The sequence below is a fragment of the Grammomys surdaster genome, unplaced genomic scaffold (genome assembly GCF_004785775.1).
Source record: "Grammomys surdaster isolate TR1022 unplaced genomic scaffold, NIH_TR_1.0 67, whole genome shotgun sequence".
Taxonomy (NCBI): Eukaryota; Metazoa; Chordata; class Mammalia; order Rodentia; family Muridae; genus Grammomys; species Grammomys surdaster.
In genome coordinates, this window is record NW_021604569.1 from 16808135 (window position 1) to 16831881 (window position 23747).

The window sequence follows — 23747 nt, forward strand, 5'->3', positions numbered from 1 at the left end:
TGTGGTTGCTGTGAATTGAACTCAGGACCTCTGATAGAGCAGTCAGTGCTTTTTCTTAAACGCTGAGCCATCTCTCCAGCCCTGTAGTATCAATTTCTATGCGCTGAAATACTTTTTAGTATTCCTTGGGAATTTTCCTTTGACATTTAGAAATGTGTTTTATGATTATTCAGAATTTGGGGTATAATCTAACTATCTTTTAGTTACTAATTTCTAGTTAAATTCCACTGTAATTTAAGAACATATCTTGTATAATACCTATTCTTTCAAATTTATTAAGAATGTGTTTTATGGCCCAGAATATGGCTTATGTTATTGAATGTTCCATATTAACATGTGAAGCAGTTACATTTTATGATTATTATGTGAAGTATTTTAAAGATTTTATTAAATCCAATAATTAATGGTACTTTGAAATTCAAGAATGACTTTATCATCACACTAGGTTCAGAATGGGGAGTCTTGGGCTCTTCTTGACAATTACATCTGATGCTGGGATCCCACATTGTCCTTGGATTTTCAGTTTTCTTCCCTACATTATGACCAAAATCTCCCCTTCCCTAGAATCTTATAGGATGGTTGTGAACATTAGCATTAGTGTGTGCATAAAGTACTTTAAGTAACTGAAAGTGCTTAATAAATTCATGGATGACTACTTTAAAAAAAAAAAAGACTGTCTCTATCACATTTACGTCACTTGGATCTATCCATTCTTGAGAATACTCTTAAGAGTATTAAGAGTCTGTAACTGTGAGGGTTGCCTCATCTCTTTCTTTCTACAGGTTAATCAATTTTTAGTTTGTGTGTTTTGATGAGGGATGCATATCAGTAAGGCTTGCTGTTTTCTTAGGGAATTGTCCTTTCAACATTATCAGAAGGTATTTGTTGCTGCTATGTTATCATCTCCCCCCACCCCCACCCCCTATGCCTTACCCTCTGTGATTTTTTTTTAGTTTTTGATTTTGAGAAAATAAACATAGTGTGAAATATATTAACCACTTCCAAATGTGTAGTTTAGTGCTGCTTAGTACGCTAGACCTGAGCTTTCTGCTGTGTATCACTGCCCAGCATCGTAAGTTTGAAAAGTCCGAAGTTGCATCACTATAAGCCAGGCACCATCTGGGTGTATGCTATGAAATATGAGCTTTCAGAATAATCATTGCTATTATTTTACTCTAAAAGCTAATATTATAATTTTTCCTTGCGACTCTGTGCATGTACATATAACTTACTAAACTGATGAATGTTCAAATGATTAGTTTATGTGAAATTATTACGTTTGCCAATGCGGAAAAACTCCTTTCCTCTCACAAGACTGAAATTTTGCGTCATTAGCTAGTAACCTTCTTTCCCTCAAGCCCCTGGAAATCATCCTTGTGCCTTATGTGCCTGTGTCAATTTCATTGCTTCCAGTTCCTCCAGGAACCTCTTCTCATGAAAGATACTTTTCTCTTAGCATAAGAGCTTCAGTGTTCTTCCATGTTATAATATACACTGGAGTTTCTACTTTTTTTTTCTTTTTTGGTCTGTGTATGGTGTAGTAGATGTGTATGCATGTATGTGTTATATACATGCAGTAATATGTGTTTCAAAAACCAAAACTAAATAAATAAAGATAAATAAGTATAAATACAAATTAAGGTGGAGAACAGTGACCAATTGAAGAAAATATGTAACACTGTCAGCTATTATCCACATGTACAGACATTAGGGCATGTGCATGCATTACTTCATCACCCAGCTACTAATTTTTGAGACAAGATGTCTTACTGAACTTGGAGCTAGGTTGGCTCCTCATTGAGCTCCAGGAATCTACCTGTTTTCCACCTCCTCCCCAAGCACTGAGATTACAGGCACATATTGCCTGACCTATTTTTTTTGCATGGATGCTGGGGGTTAAACCCCAATCTTTGTGCATGCATGGCAGACATTTTACTGACTGATCAATTTCCTCAACCCTTCTATTCTTCCTAAGGTTGACTACTATGAGAGAGAAGTTCTTCCACTGCTTTCTAATTTCTTTCTATATGGTGTATAATACCCCCTGTTCTAGTTTGCTTTCTATTGCTGTGATAAACACTGACCAAACATAACTTGGGGAGGAAAGGGTTTATTTAACTTATACAACCCAGTCAGTCTATCATGAAGGAAATCAAGGGCAGGGCTGGAGAGATGGCTCAGTGGTTAAGATCACTGGCTGCTCTTCCTGAGGAACTGGTTCAATTCCCAGAACCCACCTCAGGCGGATCACAGGAAATCTGACACTCCCTCTGGTCTCTGACATGCACATATCCACATATTTATGTGTAATTAAGAGTCTTCAAAAAATGGCTCTGTGCCTACGAAAGGAAGTCAGGGAAGGAACTCAAGTCAGAAACTTGGAGGCAGGGAATAAAGCAAAGGCCACAGAGCAGTCCTTTTTCCTGGCTCGCTCTCATGGTTTGCTCAATTTTCTTAAACAATCCAGACCATCTGCCCAGAGGTAGTATTTCCCACAGTGAGCTTAGCCCTCTCACATCACACATTAATCAAGAAAATGCCCCCACAGACTTGCTTACAGGCCAATTTGATGGAGGCATTTTCTCAGTTGAGGTTCCCTATTCCCATAGGACGCTCGCTTGTGTCAAGTTGACAAAAAACTAACCAGCACCCTCTCAAGTTTCCTGCATTACTGTGTTCAGTTTAATTTTTTTTGTAATGAAATGTTTACATTCAATATATACATTGGGCTTGTGGAAACTGTGCAGAAATGAGAGGTTTGTGAGTACAGTTGGTTCTCACTATCCACAGGATATTGTTTCCAGGATGCCTGTGGATGCTCGAGAGCCTTAGATGAAAGCCCATGGGATTTGCATATAACCTTGGTACCTTCTTACATAGTTTAAGTATTTCTAATGTCTAAAGCAATGCCCACATTATTTTATTAAAGGGTTCAGCACGTGGTACCCCATGCCCAGCAGATTAAAGTGGCTTCATTGGAACTTTCTGGAAATTTCCCCTAATATTTAAAATTTTTTCACTTTTAATTGAAAATAGTTATTTTTGTATAATATATTTGAATCACAGCTTCCCGTCTCTCATCTCCTCCCAAATCCTCCTCACCACCCCACCCTGCCAATTCCATGCAATCTTTTTTTTCTTTCTCTTAAGAAAGTGAACAGGCAAATAAAAAAAGACAAACACAAATAAAACGAAATGAACAAACTAACAAATGAGAAAGAAAGAAAGAAAGAAAGAAAGAAAGAAAGAAAGAAAGAAAGAAGACCACAAGAAATGCATACATACATGTGCTCACACAGACTCAAAACACACTCACATACACACAGACTCAGAACACACACATACATATCCCATACACCTACCTTAAAAACACAAAATCAGAAGCTATAATATACAAGCAAAAGACCATTAAGGCTTAAAAAAAATGTCCAAACAAAGCATTATGGGACAAAAAAAAATCTTAAAGAAAAAAAAAAACAAACCAAAACCAAAAAGAAAGAAAAGAGAAACAAAGAAAGATCCTGAAAATGCATACACATACACACACACTCACACACAGACCACACTCACACACAGACCACACACACACTCACACACAGACCATACATACCACATACACACCTACCTTAAAAACACAAACTCAGAAGCGGTAACATACAAGCAAAAGACCAGAAAGGCTTTTTTTTTTTTTAAATGTTCAAACAAAGCAATAGGAGACAAACAAAAAAGTCTCCAAAAATACCTTGAGTTCATTTTTATTTGCTATCTGCTGGTAGGCACGGGGCCTGCCCTGAAGTGTATTTTGTATACTCAGTGAGACCTCTTTGAAGAAACTGATTTTTTCCTTTGCAAGCAATTTTGAAGTGGAGATAGATGTTTGGCCAGAGATGGAAGCCACTTCTCCATCTCAGTTCTGGCATCTTGTCTGGTTTGGATCTGTGCAGGCCCTGTACGTGCTGCTGCGGTCTCGGTCAGTTCATGTGTGTATCAGTCTGGTTTTGTCTGGAAGACACTACTTCTTTGGTATCCTTCAACCCCCCTGGCTCCTACAATCTTACTGCCTCCTCTTCCATATAGTTCCCTGAGCCCCGAGGGCAGGAATTTGATGAATACCTCCCTTTTAGGACAGAGCAGTCTCTCATTCTCCTCACACTGTCCCATTATGGGTCTGTGCATTAGTTCCCATCCACTACAGGAGGAGGCTTCTCTGATGATGGCTGAGCAAGACAGTGATCTATGAGTGTAGCAGAATGTCATTAAGACTCGTTTTATTGCTCCATTCCTATGGCAGAACAGTAGTATTCAGTTTTCCCCTAAGTCTGTGGTCTTGGATTCTTGGCCACCCAAGCAGTGTCAAAAGTGGGTTCTATCTTGTGGAGACTGAATTTTTCCTAGTATTTTGATTTGAGGTTGTTGGAACCCGACCTAAAATCAAACCTCAGATACAGAGGGTCAACTGTATTCATGTGCTCAACTGAAGAAATTGGCTGAGGGGAAACGCAGGAACATTAAGTGAACACTGCACAGCTCATTCAAATAAAGTCCTGTATTTATGCAGGAGGGAAGAGAGAAACACTATTCCATTTTTTGAATTCTGCTTTACAGACCCAAATTGCAAAAAAATATATTAGAGGATACTGTTGCTGTTTTGCAGACAGAAACCACAAATATCACCAGTCCTAGGCATTGGCACAAAGGGGAGGGTCACAGTTCATTCATGCATTCATACATTTAACAAATGTTTGTATCTCAGTGTTCTTTATACCAACTCTGAGGATATCTGACCAGTCACCGTCTATTTCCTCTTGGAATTTTCTTGTGGTAAAGATACAGATATGCCTAGTCTTTGCAGCATTTCAGATAAGTACAGATGAGAGTAGAAGATACAATCAGCTTTCAAGAGGATCAATAATGCCTGTTGCTAAGCAACTCTATACTAGATGTTGGACATGCAAGGACTCATGGTGCCTTGCAATTTTTGCTTAGGGAATAAGGACTGATAACATTTGTCAGTGTGAAAAAGCGCAGCCTTTTTGGAACAGTACAAATGGTTTGTTATTTCAACGTGCAGCTTGGGGCTATTTAACTGGGATACACCCTCCTGCCCCAGATGGAGAAGGGGAAGGAGCTAGGCCTTGTCTTAGTTTCCTAATGCTCCTTAGTGGTTGTAAGTATTTGGTGTGTGCATGTGTAATGGCCACATGCCCCCTCCTGAAATAAGGGTGTGTAGCCTTCAGTATACCTCAAGAATTTTAGCCTTCTTGAGCTGAAGACCCATTCCCAAGAATAAGAGGCATATTTGGCAGAGTTTGACCAACAAAGCTGACTCTGTCCTTTCAGGGACTAGCTTGAGTTTTATAATAAAGTTTCTATCTTTCTGTTTTCTTCATGATAGTTGGCTTCTCCAATAAGCTAACTTAATAACATCAGCAAAGGGCAATGCCTGTGAGGCATATATGTGAAGAGAAAGGGCTGGTGGGGTTCGGACAGCAGGGGAGGAGGTCACACGGGCTCTGTCACCAGCAGGAAGGCCGCAGGCTTTCAAGATAGAGGCTAGCTCTGGCTCCTGCCCCCTCCTGCTGCACAAATGTGATTAGGGCTCTGCAGAGCACACTGAAATCAGGTTAGCGGCACTGAGTGATGCTGAGCCGGGGTAATCAGAGCCTGGAGCAGAGCAGGTGCTAGCTTTAATATGGCTTCTGAGAATTAGGACAAGCTGACTTGTAGCTCCACGGCACGTGGACAAGCCATTAGAACACTGCCCGTGCAGCCCCCTTCACCATTTTCCCTCCTGCCTGCCCACAGCACTGCTCCGCAGCTAGAAAGGACTGGGGTCTCTGGCAAGCACTCAGAACTCTGCCTTCCAAAGGTGTAGCTATTGGAAACACTGTTACTCTGTCCCTGCCCATGTGCTCTTGGACAATTTACCTACTCTGGTACCTTCCTTAAGTATGAAGCAGGGATTGTGAGCCTATCTAAGGTCATTGTGATGAGTTCCCCAGTAGCAGTCAGCAAATAGCCCTACACCAACAAAGCACTCAAACCAGCCACTCATTTTTATTCTCTATCAAGGCTCCTTGGAGAACGAGGCAGAAAGCTATTGTTTATGCACAGTTGTTTCAAGCTCATTACAAAGAAATCAATAATTGCCTGCAAATTTAAGAATGAACGTTTATGTTTGGCCACAAGCTCATCTCAGGCGATAAGCAGTAATCATATTTGGCAGAAATCCTCCTCTAAATTCTGTGCACCCAGTAATAGATAACAGCTGATTTTAACAAGCAAATGTTTAACATGTATGAATTTAACAGCAGAAATTGTTGTTCTTAGGCCAATTAGTGTTTAGAGGAGAAAATGAGATGGAGCGAAACAATTGTTGCACTACAGATATATCATTTCTAAGAGACACAAAATGGAGAAAATAATGCAGTATTAATACCTCAAGCCAATCTGTTTTACTGAGACAAACTTTACCCCGAATAACACAGACGAAGGATTTTAAGAGACATATGATGAATCAACCAAGTTCACCAGGTACCTAAAGCAAAGCATTTTAATATTCAGTTAAATATCAGGATGAAATTACAGATACCAGAGAAAAATCACCGAGGCCCTGAGGCCCATGGTGTGACTCATCTTGTGCAAATGAGGCAATTATGGAAAGTGTTGAGTACATGAAGTGAAGAAACTGGGCCAAGATGCAGGGGAATCTGAGGCTCCAGGAAGGTCTGAAGCCTGAGAGCCTGGAAGCCCACCGGGACCTCTGGTACCAGTATTACCTTGGTATGTCTCCCAAGGTAATACACTGAGCTTCAAACCTGAGGCTTTTATATTCTCTCTGTCTCTTTCTGTCTCTCTCTGTCTCTCTCTCTCTCTCTCTTTCTCTCTGTCATCCTTTCTCTCTCTTTCACACACACACACACACACATTTGGTTTTTTGCTCTTTTGAGTCAGGGTCTTCTTTTTTTTTTTAATATATTACATTTATTTATTGTGCCCAGGAAAACAAACCCAAGTCATCAGGCTGGCAGCAAGTAGCTTATGTGCTTCGCCTTCTTGCTTGCCCTGAGATGCTCTTCCTACATAGTCTAAACTGACACAGTCCAAATCTGAGGTTCTGCTACCTCCACTTCTGAGAGCAAGAAGAACAGGCCCATGTCACCATCTCACCTCTCCTGGACCCCATTGTCTACTTTTCAGAGGTTTTGACATTTTTTGATGAAGATGTCTCAAGAGGGCTTGTCTCTTCTGAATTAAGACTAAGTGGAAAATCTACCACTCCTATGCCTCTGTGAGGTTCTCGTGTCAGGGGGGTGTCTCCTTATTATATTTACTCTGAACCAGCCAGGAACCAAATTATTACAGTCTAAGCCACTAAAATTAGCGAAAGCAGTCTCTTTGCCTTGCCTGTCACTTCCCATGAGCACCAAGAGCAAGGCTCCCGATCCTAGTCGTGTGCTTATCTTTGGCAGGTCCTAGAGCTTCTTCTTAGGGCTCCCATGGTATATGTGATGGCATGACATGGTCTTCTTCTTGGGTCCTGTGAATAGGGATGACAACCTGTCTTCAGTAGATGACTTTGTGATCAGCTGGGTAATCATATCTGCACAATGACAAAACCTGTATTTATTTATTTATTTATTTATTTATTTATTTACTAAGAGAGGGTTGGGGGAGTTTTCTCTGTGTAGCTCTGGCTGTCCTGGAACTCTGTGTACTTCAGGGTGGCTTGAAATCACAAAGATCCACCTGCCTCTGCCTCCCCAGTGTGCTAGGATTAAAGACATACACCATCATTTTATAATTTACTTATTTTTTTATTGGTATTAGTGGTTTTTCCTGCAGGCATATCTGTGTAAGGGTGTCAGATCTTCTGGATTGGGAGTTATAGACAGTTGCAAACTTCCATATGGGTCCTGGGGATTAAATCTGGGTCCTCTGGAAGAACAGCCAGTGCTCTTAACCACTGAGCCATCTTTCCAACCCCACCTGCATTTAAATGTTTGCCTCTGCTAAGTCTGAGGACATCTCTGTGAGGAGAAGATTAATGGACATAGGTGGGGATCACAGAGAACCTGTCAGAGCCCTGCCAGCGCTTGCTTTGCCACCATTTCCTCTAACTGATTATAGAAAAATTCAGGTCCCTGGTAAAGGCACTGCCTATGAGACACAGTGCCAAGCACCTCCCACAAATACAGGCTTCTAGGTAAACAGCAAGACTCTGGCAGCAAGGTGGGATACCCACAGATGCCAGGTTACCTGGAAAGAGAGCTATTATCTCATTGGGAGGTAGGTTCGGCTTTCAGGGCAAACCATAGATGGTTATCTGTAAAAGAAAGCCAGAAAGGCCTTGGGGATAACCATGTATGAATTTAGTTCCTTCAGTATAGTCAACATTATTGAAGAGGGGGACTTGATGCAAGGGTGAAAACATTGTTCAAAGAGTACTATGTAACACTACTTCTAGGGAGACTTGAACAATCATCCACCCTTGACATTTGACATGCACTTGACACAAGGGTACATGAAATTACATGTTTCCTTTAAACCTTAGGAGAAAGTTCACTATCCCAACAGCATGATCCCTACGAATCAGACTGACCCTTGGTTTTCATAAGCAAGATTTTTTTTCTAATCTCTGGTGATTGTCAGTTCAGCAAATACATTTCAGCAACAGCTCCATGTCCAGCAAAGTACAAATTCCCACCAACATAAAGACATGGTTTCAAAACCATTATGGGTCTTGGAGAGACAGACAGTCACGTGAACAACCAACATGGCCAACATCACTGAAAGCTGCTGAGAGGATGGATTCTAGGTCCTGTTTCCCATTGCAAGACCCATTGCAGTGCCCCATGCTTTCTCAGCACACCATTGCCAGCGCCAGTCAAACTTTCTCAGAGACCTTTTGAAGGATGAAGCAAATCTGTGGGAGGAATGCCATTCTGGATAAGAAGAATCACAGACTAAGGACATTGAAGCAAGCTCCTGAACAATGTCCTGGTGTGGCTTACCCTAACTGTGGCTCTCCAAGAACCATTCTACTCAAACCTCCACACATCCTATGTGGCCTCAGTGTGTGTTCTCTGTGGTATGCTTGCTCTGTGTTCTACACCCACCACCACCACCACAACAACAACAAGAACATCACCACCACCACCACCAAACTAGGGAGGAAATGTTTAAATTCTTTATTTTATGCACCAACAGATACAACTGATAAAGGAGCATATAGGAATAACTATTCATGTGACTGAATTTCCTCTTTTTGACCCAAAGCACTATACACTGAAAACATTTTGTAAGTCAAGTTTGGGTGACCATCCACGAAAACCAGTAGTTCCTAGCCTCACAGCTCTGAGCTCAGATTTGTGTATATTTATGGTGTGTGTATGTGTGTAACTATTTCTGGGGAGACTTGAACAAGCATCTACTCACCCCAGATTAGAAACTCATGACAGATCAAAGCAAGAAAAACATCAAAGTCCAATATAGTGAACCAATGAGTTTTACTAAGTATACTACTGACAAGAGGATGGGTAAGGGGGTGCTTACAGGAACAGAAATGACTCAAAGCAACTGTATCACCAAAGCCTCCCCCAGCTTAAATGACAGCTGGAATCCTGGAGCATAGGCAAAGCAACTGGCTGGAGTGTCCTCTTCAGGTAGTTCCGTTGGTCTGAACCTCCTCCAGGCAGCTCATCTTGCCTGAGACTTCTCTTAGAAGTTCTTTCTGTTTATATATGCCTGGGGATGGAGGAGCCTACTGACTCTGGCCTGTTTTAAGGACTTCCTGAAGCAATTGAGTTGTTTACTTCCTGAGCTTAAAGAGCTTGTCTGCAGGACAGAATGTTTGACTTTGCCTTAGAACTTCCTGTGTCTTATGGAGCATCCCTCTAAAGTGGATAGTTTTATCTCGAAAAAAATTGCTGCATGGCAGTGTGTGTGTGTGTGTTGTGAATGTAGCATATACCCACATTTACATGTTCATAGCATATCTGTATATGTGTGTGTGTGTGTGCACACACACACTTGTAGGCCACACAGGAAGACATTGGTGTCTGTACTGTGTTCTCTACCATATTTAAACACACACACACACACAAACACATACACATTATGGGTTTGAGTGTTTTGCTTGTATTTATGTATGGGTGCCATGTGTGTGCCTGGTACGCACAGAGGTGAGAAGGAAGCATTGGATCCCCTGAAACTGGAGTTATTGACAGTTATGAGCAGCCATGTGAGCTCTGGGAACCAAACCTGGGTCTTCTATAAGAGTAGTAAGTGTTCTTAACAGCTAAGTCATCTGTCGACCTTTCTATTACTCTTTTAGACAGAGTCTTTCACTGAACCTGAAGCTCATTGTTTTGGCTAAGCCAATTGACCAGAAAGTCCCCAGAAATCCACTGGTGTCTGCCCCTCCAGTGCTGGGGTTACAAGCTTGTGAGGCCACGCCTAAGTTTACATAGGACCTGGGGGTATGAACTCAGGTCCTTTGGGTTTCACAGAAAGCATTCTGACCCAGTGAGCCATCTCCCCAGCCTACAGTTCAGACTTCTGTTCATTCATAGGTTGTTCTCTTTATCCCCTATGGTACTTTAATCAAAAGACTAAGCACACATTCATGGGTTTCCATCTCCATGTAAATATTCACTAGCATTGTCCCTGGGCTAGCCACTGGCTGGCTTACAACAACAGCAACATGGGAGATAAAGACTTGTTTATTTTTTACCTTCTAGGTGGTTGTTACTCTGGGAACCACGTCTTGCTGCTCTTTTGACAATCTCCTAGAAGTGGGCCCCATCTGTGAGTATCTAATTTAGTTTTCTTTTTGAAAAGTATTCTTGCCGGGTGGTGGTGGTGCACACCTTTAATCCCAGCACTTGGGAGGCAGAGGCAGGTGGATTTCTGAGTTCGCGGCCAGCCTGGTCTACAGAGTGAGTTCCAGGACAGCCAGGGCTACACAGAGAAACCCTGTCTCAAAAAAGAAAAAAAAAGAAAAAAGAAAAAAAAGAAAGAAAAGTATTCTTGACATGGAGTGGAGAATTTATCCAACCTTTCACTTTGAGGGGTACTCATCATCAATAATTCTAATCATCATGATTTGTATGTTTCATCTTATATTTACAACGATGTAACCCTATTGGCTTAAATTCCACAAACTCCGAGTTCCAGCTAACTAAACAATGACTAAGCCTAAGCACACCAATATACTATGAAAAGGAGAAAGTGTTTAAGCACTTTACATTAATATAATGTTTAGGATATGGTGACCATATTAAGGAAACTAAGCTTTTCAACATTTGGAGCAACAACCCCCACTTGAAGGCCCTGTGCGTGCATGACATATACACAGCATGAACTATTTGTGCTTGAGTGCAGTCTTTTTTTTTTTTTTAGTTTTTCAAGACAGGGTTTCTCTGTATAGTCCTGGCTGTCCTGGAACTCACTCTGTAGACCAGGCTGGCCTCGAACTCAAAAATCGCCTGCCTCTGCCTCCCAAGTGCTGGGATTAAAGGCGTGCGCCACCACCGCCCAGCTTTGAATGCAGTCTTTAGTCACATCCATTTTAAAGTTTTTTTTTTTAAGAAAATAAATTATTGTAAGCCAGAAAATGGCATACGCCTTTAATCCCAGCACTTTAAAGGCAGAGGCAGGCAGATCTCTGAGTTTGAGGTCAGTCTGGTCTACAGAGTGAGTTCCCGAACAGCCAGAGCTACACAGGGTAACCCTGTCTCAAAAGAAACAAGGGAAAGACAGATGGACATAATTTATTATGTCGTGCTGTGCTGTGTAACATTTTCAGCGAGGGTAAACAACAGTTAGAATGCCATGTGTTACTTCTGATGTGTGTACACACAAAGCTCTACAGTGCTTTCCCAATGATGACTGCCTTGTGGAGTGATAAATTTCTCAGACAGGCCTATCAGTAAGGAGCACATAGCTGTGAGTATTGATTTAGCAAATCAGTGCTTTCAAGCTAAACTTCTACAAAGAATACTCCATTTCAGATCATTTCCTGGCCTCGTGCTTGCCTCCTTCCTCCCTCAGTCAGGACATTTTGTCTTTCTCATGGAGACTAGAATTCTGTGTTAGCTGCAAAATGAATTAATGCCTGTGTTTCTAAAGTTTCACCTTCGATGCGAGCTCTGGGAACTCAGCAGGCCTTGGAACTGTTTCTAAGGCACCACGGATATATCAGCCCATGAAACTCACTCTTCTCTGTTCCTCAGGGATGTGAAGGCTCGGGTGGAGCTGTCCCTAGCAAGCTCTCTGACCTCAGCCCTCCAACTTGTGCCAGACATCACGCCACCTGCTTGGCATTTAGTTTCATTGTCACTCCGTATGGGCTAAGCACGTTTTCCACCTCTCCTAACCCCTGATTTACTTGTGGTCTCTTCACAGGAATGGGTTCTTCTCCCTTGGGTCATTGTTCCCTGCCAGAAGGAGACAATGGTGGAGGTGGGGGCTGGCCATGACCTTAAGCAGCAGAAGCTTATAGCTTACAGCTGCATGTCTTAAATTCTGACCTTCATTTTCCCCTATCTAAAAATTGGAAAGAAAACCAGTTCTCATAACGGTAAAACAGTATTTCCTTCACAGTGCAGCTCAGGGGAGTTCTTGCAGACAATAGGCTGTAGGAAAGGCATGTACTGCGTGTAGTACATGGTTGTACTGCCAGGACCGTGAGGCTAATCACCAACCGTGAGAAGTGCGGTAGACACAGCCTTGCCATTCACCCAGGATTTGGCTCCACCTGTTATGAGCTATGGCACAGCTGTGATTATTACTGGCTAAAGACAGCCACACACAGCAGGCTGAGAACACACTGAACTAGCTGGCCATCCACAGCTATGGTTGTACTGTGGGCCTCGTTAGCTGCAGACCTTCACAAGCTCAGCCAAGCAAGTCGAAGTCCTCTGACTCAGATGTCAGGCCAAGGACTGAATGTCCTGGCCAACAGCCGGCTGATGTCATTCCCCAGGGCTATCGGATTTAAAGCACTGAAGTCTTCTGCCAGATAGAGACTACACGGCTGCTATCCCTGAACTCAATCTGGCTCCCCACAGGAGCAGGAAGATGACAGCCAGCAGGTGGCCCCTGACATTAATGCTCACAGTGCTGGATGAGCACCGTTTGGGCTGCCCTGCTGTCCTGCAGCTCCCTCTGTCAGGCGGTTCGGGTGCTGTGGGCAGAGCCTGATATGAGCTTTGCAGTTTGGGTTCAAACCCAGAGATTGCTCTTGAGACAATGTTGGAGGTGCTGACAGGCCAACACCTAACCCTTTCATGCATGGTCAGTGTTCGTACATGAGGGCTTTATGACTAACTGGCGGTAGTGTCTTATAGTTAAGCCTTTGTAACCCACTGTCTCTAAACCAATGCCTTTTGTTTGCTGGGAGGAAGGCATTATTAAGGAGAGGATAAGTTATAACAGATGAATAGGTGGCAGCCTTAGGTTCACACATGGGGACACCGAGGAAGGGGAATAGGGAGGGGATGGGTATACTATAGCCTGCCACAGCTTTATCCCAAGAGCCAGAGGGACTGTAAAGCAGTTGTGCTGCCACGGTCAGCCTGGCCTCTTAGAAAATAGGTTGTAGTAGCAATAGGAGGCCAGTGGCTTTAGAAGCCAAAGGGAGTACGGGCTCAGTGATAATATGCCTGACATCTGTAACTCCCTGTATCTGGCTGTTGTGTGTTCATGTTACCTCCACATAATTCCTACATGTGTACGTGTGCTGGAGATCCTGGATGATGGGGCTGGTATCAGGCAATCATACAAGATGCAGAACACAGAGGCGTTGTCAATACCATCTCCTTTCCCCTTAGGACCAGGAGAAGCCCACAGAGAAGCTTCTAAGGAATATTTGTGAGTTATTTCTTGTTGGAGTTTGGGGTTGATCCAAGTTGAAGAAGACAATCTCCACAAGGCAGTCTTTGTGACTGAGTACCCTTGCTTAGACATTAGCTACAACCTGAGGACTCTTCAAATTCCTTTAGATCCCATAAGCCACTAAAGACTCTAAACTTACTGAGAACTATCTCACAGGGATGGTTGAAGATTAGGGATTAAAATCAGCAGAGGAGGCACACAGGATAATCTTGAAGTGTGAGCACATGGGGCTTCTGGTGAACTCATAAGGGTATGAAATGCTCTAGCTATATAATGTATAACCATGTGCACTGAGTAATGACATTTTGTTAGCAGGCAAGGTCCCCTAACCTTTTGCTGTTTGTTTTTGTGTGAATTTGGTCCTACTCAGACCCTCCTAGAAGCCCAACTAATACCTTTATAGATCAACTCCTCCAGAAGTCAAAATTGCCCAGTGTCCCCATCACTAATCATGGTATTAGACTGTCTGGGGCCAAGGCCTCGGGCAAAAAAGAGGTCTATAGGTCATCTCTCAGAAACCAGAGTAGAAGTTAGATTTTATAAGTAAGCTTGATTCCTCAGTATAGATTGTTTTCCTACCTACTAAACCAGGCTTATGGGTAAAGCATTCTAGAGTGGCCTTAGCTGTTCCCCACTTAGTTGTTGGGATTCAAAGTGAACTGTCTCTCACCTGGGAGCTATGAAACAAGCTCTGAGACACTTAGATGTGCAGTTGGATGCCCTGTTTTCTTTTCAAGGCTTTACTGCCTTATTCAGCATGCCCTTCTCTCAAAGGTGAAGGATATAGGAGGAGCAACAGGAAGGTGTGAGAGAAAGACAGCCTACATGGCCTCCTAGACCCTACCTTTCCCTTGCCAAAGTATGATAGTTTCTTACAGTTGACACATGAAGAATCCATCTTGTTTTGTCTCACTCCTTTATCGGATATCCTGAACTGAACATAAACAATGATATCTATGGAGCTATGTTAGAGGACCTTAGCCAAACAAGCAAATTCTACAAATAGAGGTCTATGTGAGATCCAAGCAGCACCCATGGAAAACATGACAGCATCTTGTTTTGGTCTGTTTGGGATGCTCCACACAGCACCACAGACACCAGGGTTTGTAAACAACAGGAATTCACTATTTATACTTCTGGTGGTGGAAAGGCAGGAACAAGGTACCGGTTGATTTGATACCTGGAGAGAACTGGCTAATGAGTGGTACTTTCTATGTATGATCACATGGTAGAGGATGTAAGCAGTCTCTCTGGTGTCTCGGAATTCTACCATGATGATCTGCTCATTTCCTAAAGGCAATGCCCTCACCCTGGAGGCTAGGATTTAACAGACATTCAAATTACAGCGTGTCTTGTCTTACAAAGGAGTATAAAGTTCTGCCGGCCTCACAGTTAATCTGAGTAACGGCTGTGATGGCCATCCATCACTATCATGTTGCTCCTCAGGGAGAGTCTTGTGTTATCCCAAGGTTGTATCTCTTGCTGTACCCAGCTGGGGGGGTGGATGTGAGCACTTGGTGAGACTGACACCTTCACCCTTGCTTTAGATTACTTGGGTTTCTTCTTGTACCTTAGATTTTGATGGTGTCCTGGCATAGTAGTATCCACACGTTTATAATTCATGTGACGTTGATTTACCAAGAGTCTTAATTTGAAGAATAACTGAATCAAAGCTTTGGATTGTATCTTATATCTTTTATCAGCAGAATTCACAATAACTCAGTTTTCCTCAAAGCACACCCATTAATGACCATCATGTGTGGAAAATCAGGGGTGGATCCATCATTCTGCATGAATACAAGGACATCAGGCTCTTCACCTGTGCAGAGATGGCTGCCTGCTATCTTCTCTGTAGCCTCAACCTTTGTATCTTAACTGCCTCGTGACTATATTTGGTGCTTCAGCTGTTTCTCATGATGTATTTTTCCTAGCTAAGACACAAAAAAGCATTACTCACCTCAGACAAGAAACTTATTAAAGACCCAAATTAACAATTCCACAAACATCCTACTTAATGAAACATTGACTGTATTGGGGTTATTTACAGGTGTTTGAGTGAGAAGTAGCTCAAAGGAACATGGATTACTCAAGAGCAGCTCTGTTACTGAAAAAAGGCAATCCCAGTTTAACTGATATCTCACGAAGCTGCACCCTGGGGCTCTCAGGATAGCTTGTAGGTAGCACTTCTGGCCAGTCTCCTTTCCTAAGCGGCCATTATTAATAATATAACTTTAGGAGTCTGGGTGGGGTGGGATGCACACTTTATAAATTTTGTAAATTTCAGGAACTACCAGAGACCTGTGAGTTTGTTTACTTCCTGAGTCTTAAGAGGCCTCCCCCTGGCATGGAGTATTTATTTCCATTTGTATATTGCTACACCACACATGAAAATTAATTTTTTTTGAGACATGGTTCTTTTATGTATGACAGCCATGGCTATCCTGGAACTTGCTTTTTAGACCAGGCTAGCCTCAAACTCATGGAAGTCCGTTGCCTCTGCCTTCCAAGTGCTAGGATTAAAGGTGTGTACCTTTAATTTTTCACTAACTTCTAAGTGATAGAATAGGCAAAGTGTGAGTACTATCTAATGTATACTCAAAGCTGTAGCTACCAACCTTACCTTCAGACTAAAGCTTGGGCTACGTGACTAAGAGCACATATATGCTTGCTGAGGAGGCTTTCTCATCCCCAAAGAATGTGAGCACTCTATCTTTAAGGCTCTTATGTGTGATGGGAGAGAAGGTTAGTGATGATTGTCAACTTGATAGGATCTGGACTCTTGTAGGAGACACACCAGGCACACCAGTACTCTAATTTAGATTAGATTAGCTGCTGGCCAGACCTTTAGAGGATTATCTGGATTAAGTTAATTGAGGTGGAAATCCCACCCTAAAAGTGGTAACACAATTCTCTGGGTTAGAGTCCTGCACTTCATTAGTAGAAAGCTAGCTGAGGGCAAATAGCTGTCATTTTCTGCTTCTTGGTCATAGATTGAACAGGATGACCTGCTTTAAGCTCCCATTGTCAGAACTCCTCTATCTTGAACCTTGAGCCAAGTAAACCCACTCTCCTTTAAGTTGCTTTTGTTAAGGTATTTTATCATAATGAAAGGAAAAGCAGGAGAATTCAGTTAGGAAACATAAGTCAGTTATGACAGGAGCCAAGGGTAGTTTAAGATAAATTACTTACGTTTATGGTGGACATGGAAGAAACAGGGCAATATTATTGTATATATTTGCAGGGTTCTCCAGAGGAACAGAATCAATCAAATGTATGCATATATATCCTATACACACATCTATACACATATATGTTATAAAAATGGGATGTATTAGATTGTCTGCAAAGGCTGCCTCTATGTAGAGACACAAAGTACTCAGTCACTACTCAGTCCAGGAAATGGATGCTCCAGAGGTCCAATCTACTGCTGAAAACCTGGAGATAACTGAAAAGTTTCTGGTATTGAGTCCATCATGGAAGGCTGAGGAAGCTGGAGTGAGATGCCAACAGAGAACAGCACCAACAATAAATGTAGCTGATTGGGAGATAGCATCTGAGGCAGGAAGGTGACAACAGGGTTTTCCTGGGACCTCTTTTTATGCAACCTACTGCATTGGAAGGTGCCACCCTCTTTAAGTGTGGGTCTGCTATCCTCAATTAACTCTCCCTAGAAATGTCCTCACAGACATGCCAAGAGCTTTGCCTTTCTGAGTGATTCCCAAATCTGGTCAAAATGACCACCAAGATTGCCCTGGCCCTCGGGGATTCGACGAGACCTTAGGGAAGGGGGCGAAAGAATGAAGGGACAAGAGACACAAGAAATGAGAGCAAGGCCGGGCAGTGGTGGCACACGCCTTTAATCCCAGCACTTGGGAGGCAGAGGCAGGTGGATTTCTGAGTTCAAGGCCAGCTTGGTCTACATAGTGAGTTCCAGGACAGCCTGGGCTATAAAGAGAAACCCTGTCTCGAAAAATAAAAAAATAAAAAAAAAGAAAGAAAGAAAGAAAGAAAGAAAGAAAGAAAGAAAGGAAGAAAGGAAAATGAGAGCAAGTCTGAGGTTCTGATCAAGCTCTGAAACTTTAACTTTGGGGGCAGGTTGTAAAGACACAGCAAAACAGGAAGTTTGGGTGAGGGTCACTGCTCAGGGCTATCCTACTATTGAATCCTCATTGTCTAAGGCCATCCCACTGTCATATCCTTATTGCCCTAGACCATCCCACTGTCATATCCTTATTGCCCTAGACCATCCCATTGTTATAACCGGCTCCCAGGAAATGCCAGACGTTCTTTAAGTTCCTGGGGCCTGAGACCTGTGAACGTCCTTTCTTAACCTTGCACTGACTAGGCTTTCTAGAACAGCAGGTAACTTCCTAGGTTCTCTTAGGACAGCAGGTAGTTTCCTGGGTTTGGCTCCCAGCACAAGGACATCAGAGTATGGGTTATGTGTCCTACTTTCTGTAAGGCTGTTTCTAAAAGGAGGACTTGGGAAGGCATTAGCAAAAACAATGAGGGTGTGCACCCAAGGTGTGTGGAATAAGGAAGATGGAAAACGGAAGAGTGTGTAGGTCAGCACAGTAGGGGGGCTGTGGCCTCAGCACTATGCTCTGCTCAGTGGTTGCTTGTGTTTCCCCCACTTTCTAAGTACTCTTTGGGCAGCTGATGTGTTGCCAGCAGCTGGTACCTCTGTCCTAAGTTTTAAAACCTCCTGATGGGAGGGCCTTTTGGAGATCCAGCTAATTGTTCCACAAGTACTATTGATATGCTAGACACACAGCGTGGGGTGTTTCCAGAGGAGAACTCATCTTTTGCTTCTGATGCTAGGTAACCAGGAGGGCATATGGCTGCACATTGATGCTGCATACGCGGGCAGTGCCTTTATCTGTCCTGAGTTCCGGTATCTTCTGAATGGCGTGGAGGTGAGTAAGCTGCTCAGTGAGGTCTTTGGTTTTTGTACGTGGAATCAAGCCTACTGGCCTCCTGTGTACCCGGCAAGTAGTCTACCACTGAGCAACACTGCTACCCCAAGGTCACCAGTGAAGTCTTCTTTTGTAAGAATTGGACACTCCAACTCTTATTACTTTGGTTTATTTCAGCAAACTACTTTCTAGCCAGTTGCAATGGTTATTAGAAATTAACCCTCCTCAGGAAGCTGGAGAAATTAATCAGGGAATAAACGTGTATACTGTTCTTACAGAGGACCTGAGTTTGATTTCTACCATCTACTCCCATAACGGCAACTCTCCCATAGAGACTAGATGCCTCTGGTGTGTACACCACTGGTCTCCATACATGTACATAGACTGTGCCCTCCATACACATAATTTTTTAAAATGAAATACTTAATGTACTTAGTAAATACAGTACCTCAGGACAGGGGCTGAGGTCTTTCCAGTCATGCAGCCTGACTTTTGAAGCACTCCTGAGGCAGACAGCTATTTTCCAGTTGCTACAAATCCTGGGCAGAACTGTGCATCATAGATTAGACTTATACGTATAAAGCTATGGAAAAATATTTATGAGTAAAATAAAATTGCTATGCATTCTAGGCAAGCAATAATTTAAAACGTCAACGTGCAATCCCCTACAATCTGGCTCAATGAGTTGTTTACGTTCTTCTCATATACCTGAGTAAGATGGCCAGTATAAGTGGCCAATATTCCACAGAAAGTCACCGATGCATTTTAAATGTCCCATGAACTCTTCTGAACATTGCAAAATGTATCCTGTCATCCCAAATGAAACTCTTTCTTGAGAAGTAACTCAAAAGAATTAGCCAGGACTCTACTCTCCCCAGAGCTACAAAGCATAAACCAGTGTAGGCTTAATAGACTTAACTCAGATGGGCCCTGTGGTCCATCTTTCCAGACTTGGGCAGAATTCTACTGTTGGGCTGTCCATAGGATAGAAAGCTTTTCCGCCTGGCAACTAGCAGATTAATGCACTGAAGAACCCCAAGAGGCTTCCTATAGAAGTGTGTCCAAGAAAGGAGATGCTAAGTGAGGGGAGTCAGTGCTTCAGCCAGAAAAGAATTGCTTTCTTCTTGGAAGAGGTTTCCTGAGACTTCACCTCATAATGGAAGCTGGATCAGCAGCAAGCAGGCCTCACCCTTCCAGACTGGATCCATCATGTGCCCTTGGGCAGGTCAGATATTCTCCACCATATCACAAAGTAGATTTACCAGTGATGTCTCCTTTGTGCGGTTAGCCTAAGGAGTGGCTGTGTTAATCACACTTAAAGGGTTTGAGAAGAGTGTGGTACACAGGAAACTGAGCACGCATTCAATGCTTTCATTATTTTTCACTAGGGCTTAAAGGAACTCCCCCAAACCTCTTTCTGCTTGCATGTCAGGCTTGCCGATCAATTTTCTAATTACTGTTTTGAATTCTCATAAGACTGTAATAACAGAAAAGCAACTGTCAAAGGTATGGAATACAAATTGTCCCATCTTTGGAGAAAATAATCCCCCTTCTTGCTGATGAGCCAATAGCATCATGGTTTCTATGTCCACTACCACTACGATCACTGACTCTCTTGCACAGTCAATATTCCCTTACTCAGTATTTCATACATGCTAAACTTGAATTCATCCTAGGAGGTAGAAAGAGGTCAAAATCACTAAGTTCTGGTGTTTGTGTTAACACATGGAAAGTTCTGATTCTACGATTGTGATGCCAAACCCCTTACTAGTTTTGTGGATGTTTGGATCTAGGAAATGATTGATGATGTGTGACGTTTCTAATCCAAACTCCAACATCTAATGTGCTCCAAAATCTGAAACTTCCCAAGCCCTGATATCATGCCAAAGTGGTAAATTCCATCCCATGAAGCTTTGCCTCATACATAGAAATTTTAAAAACAGTGGATAAAATAACCTCCAAACTGTGTCTTAGAACACATATTTCATGTTTAGATTTGGGTCCTGTGGCTAATCTATTTCACCCTGTATGTGTAAATACTTTTAAACATAAAGAAGCATTTCAGATAAGGGACAGTCAACCCATTTGCCCTTCAGCATAGTGGAGGGAAGAAGGGCACGCTCCTCCTGTACCTTTCCAGTAGTTGGGCCTAGGCTGGAAGCTCCTGAGCTCAGCTATTCGGTTTAAGGTTTCCTGATCTACTGGTGCTCTTCTTCGGCCTGAACTGACAACTCAAAAGTTTCGCCTTTCACAGAGGGGTGCCGGACAGTCAGACCACCAGGGCGATGGGCACCGCAGCCAGATCCTATCAACAACAGACACCATTCACAGCACTCACAAGGACAAGGACTCGCTGCAATTTTTCCTCCATTAGTGTAGTACAGCTCTCTTCTTGCCTGGCTGAGGGCTCAGCTGCTCCGTGGTCAGATAAGCGGCCGCAATATCCTGCTGTGGCCCGACCCTTGCAGATAAGGGCCGTCCTCTCTGTCAGCGGGAGGAAAATATCACTGTACAGTAATGAAAGAAGTTTAAACAGATCAGCCCCAGTGGAGGGAACTAATAAAATCCCCAGCAAACAATGCTCTGCTTTAACCTTTTGTTTCCTTTTATCAACAAATGAAACTTGCTGTAATTTCCTGTCTCCTTCTCAAAATTACTTTTTCTGAAACCTGGGAGGAAATGAATCGGCACCTCCAGCTTGGGTCCATATGGAAGTTTGCTTCCACTGGCCCCATGTCTATGACTGACACCAATCGGGCCCCTTAGGGCTTTGCTACCTCCTTAGTGAGGGTCCCTGGAATTAAATAAAGAGGAGCAACCGCAAAGCCTTGGGAAGTTTGAAAAAAATGTCCCTTTAGGAAATCAGGCTAGACTGAGCCTTGTTTCTATCTAAATTAAGCTCTGAGGCCAAATCCCCAACACTCAGATGGACCCGTTGCCTCTCATCAGTAACACAGAAACCCGAGGCCTGCATTTGGAAAATGGCAGAAAACAGCCTTTGTGAAGCTCTTGGATTTGTGAGTGCACAGCTGAAACCCAGGAGCCTTGTAGCTGTTGCTGGCAGTTGAAATCTATTTTCTCCTTGAAAGCATGGTCAGCAAAGCTGCAGTTGTTATCTGTGAGCCTCCAGCCAAGAAACTTGAAACTGTCAGGAGTTCACTAAACTTAGACCTCATCTTTAAAATCGAGGAGGAAAACCCTTAGGTACATGGAAAGTGTTGTGATCTTGTGTCATACTGGCCAAAGAACCTTCAGTTAAACAAAACAAAACAAAACAAAACAAAAAAACAAAACCAGCCGAGAAACCTGCAATCATCAGGAGCTCACTGAACTCAAACCTCATCTTTAAAATCGGGGAGGAAAACCCTTAGGTACATGGAAAGTGTTGTGATCTTGTGTCATGCTGGCCAAAGAACCTTCAGTTAAATTAAAAAAAAAAGTCTAGTCACCTTAGATTAATTATGAGATATTTCTCTTTCCTGTCATCATGATAATATACATATTCTGAGAAATTTGACAGTTCAGGAAGCTGAAGGGATGACGTATATAAAGTATTTGTGGGCCCAATGTTCATATTCTGGACGTGGTACTTATAAACTGAATATTCTGGATTTCCAGTGCTTTGAACTCTCACATGGGGAGTGTGATTTTAAAGCCTGGAGCCTAAAATGTGAGTTCTTAGAATACACAAGGTCTTGCTTTCTCCCTAAAGAGCTAAGACTAAATTGTTTTGTTTTGTCATTTTCTTATTCCTCCACAGTTTGCAGATTCCTTTAACTTTAATCCCCACAAGTGGCTTTTGGTGAATTTTGACTGCTCTGCCATGTGGTAAGTTTCTCTATTGTTCAGATACTGGTCACCTGCAGTGGCCCATGTCTCTGTGGCGACAGAGAGGGAGGCCTACCTGCCAGAACACATCCAGGGTGCACATGAGAATGGAGGGAATGCACTAATGATTACTTAGTCCATCGTTTGCCTCCATTTCAGAGCCACTGTTGGAATTCTTTCTCAATCTCCCTCTGCCTGTAAAGTTTTATCTCGTATTGTTGCAACAGATTAGCTTGAGGGACAAGCAGGTGGAGACAGGCGACCTGCCATTTGACTTATCTCACGTGAGCAGACAACAAATCCCAGGGAATTTCAGTTCTTATATTTAATTATGTTGTTTCAGTGTATTTATTCTTAGATTTATCATCAGTCTCTTGGTCTAACTCTGACTTAAACAATCTAAAAGCTTAAGACTATTTGTTGAGAATAAAGTACCATGTCTTTAAAATTCTCTGGAAATTCTTAAACACAATGCAGTTATCACTTTGGCTATATTAAATAAGAAAAATAAGTTGTAAAGTCAAGTAGTAGAGTACCACATAATGACACCTTAAGACATAATGGCTGGGACTGATGCAGGGAGAAATGAAACTTGTTTCTTAAAAATAAATTTAAAAAACTTCAGGGTAAGAAATTGATTAATCACTCATGTGACCAAGGGAAAGCCTTTGCTTGAATTTTGTTAGTATGTAAGGTTAATGTTTTCAATATGCTTACTTTGCAAAGTTGCTCAGTGTATAATGTAATTAAATGGATGCTATTTTACTTTAAAACAGGAAGGGGCACAGCTCTTACTCAATTTAGGCAAATGTAGTCAAATCCCTCAGTTTACCAAATAATCAGTGTATTGTTTCAGTAGCTTATTTGCAATCCTTTAACTGCTGAAAAATCAAATTATTTTCTGTTGCATTCTTTTTATCCAAAATTTTAATAATATTTTATTAATTTTATTTATTAATTTGTGTCATGTGTATGTATGTGTGCTGTGTGGTGTGGTGTATGTATGTGTATGTGGTATGTGTGTGGTGTGAGTGTGTGTGTGTGTGTGTGGTGTGGCATGAGTATATGTGTATGTGTGGTGTGTGAGTGTGTTGTGTAGTATGT

General features: G+C 42.4%; 1 protein-coding gene across 1 annotated transcript in view; it reads left to right on the plus strand.

Annotated features, from left to right (window-relative positions):
- Positions 1-23747, plus strand: part of Ddc (dopa decarboxylase) — a 66559-nt gene that overhangs the window by 22743 nt on the left and 20069 nt on the right. Inside the window, exons 5-7 of the mRNA XM_028778182.1 lie at positions 10743-10809; positions 18721-18815; positions 22576-22643. Coding sequence (XP_028634015.1) covers positions 10743-10809; positions 18721-18815; positions 22576-22643 — 230 coding nt within the window. The remainder of the gene's footprint in view (positions 1-10742; positions 10810-18720; positions 18816-22575; positions 22644-23747) is intronic.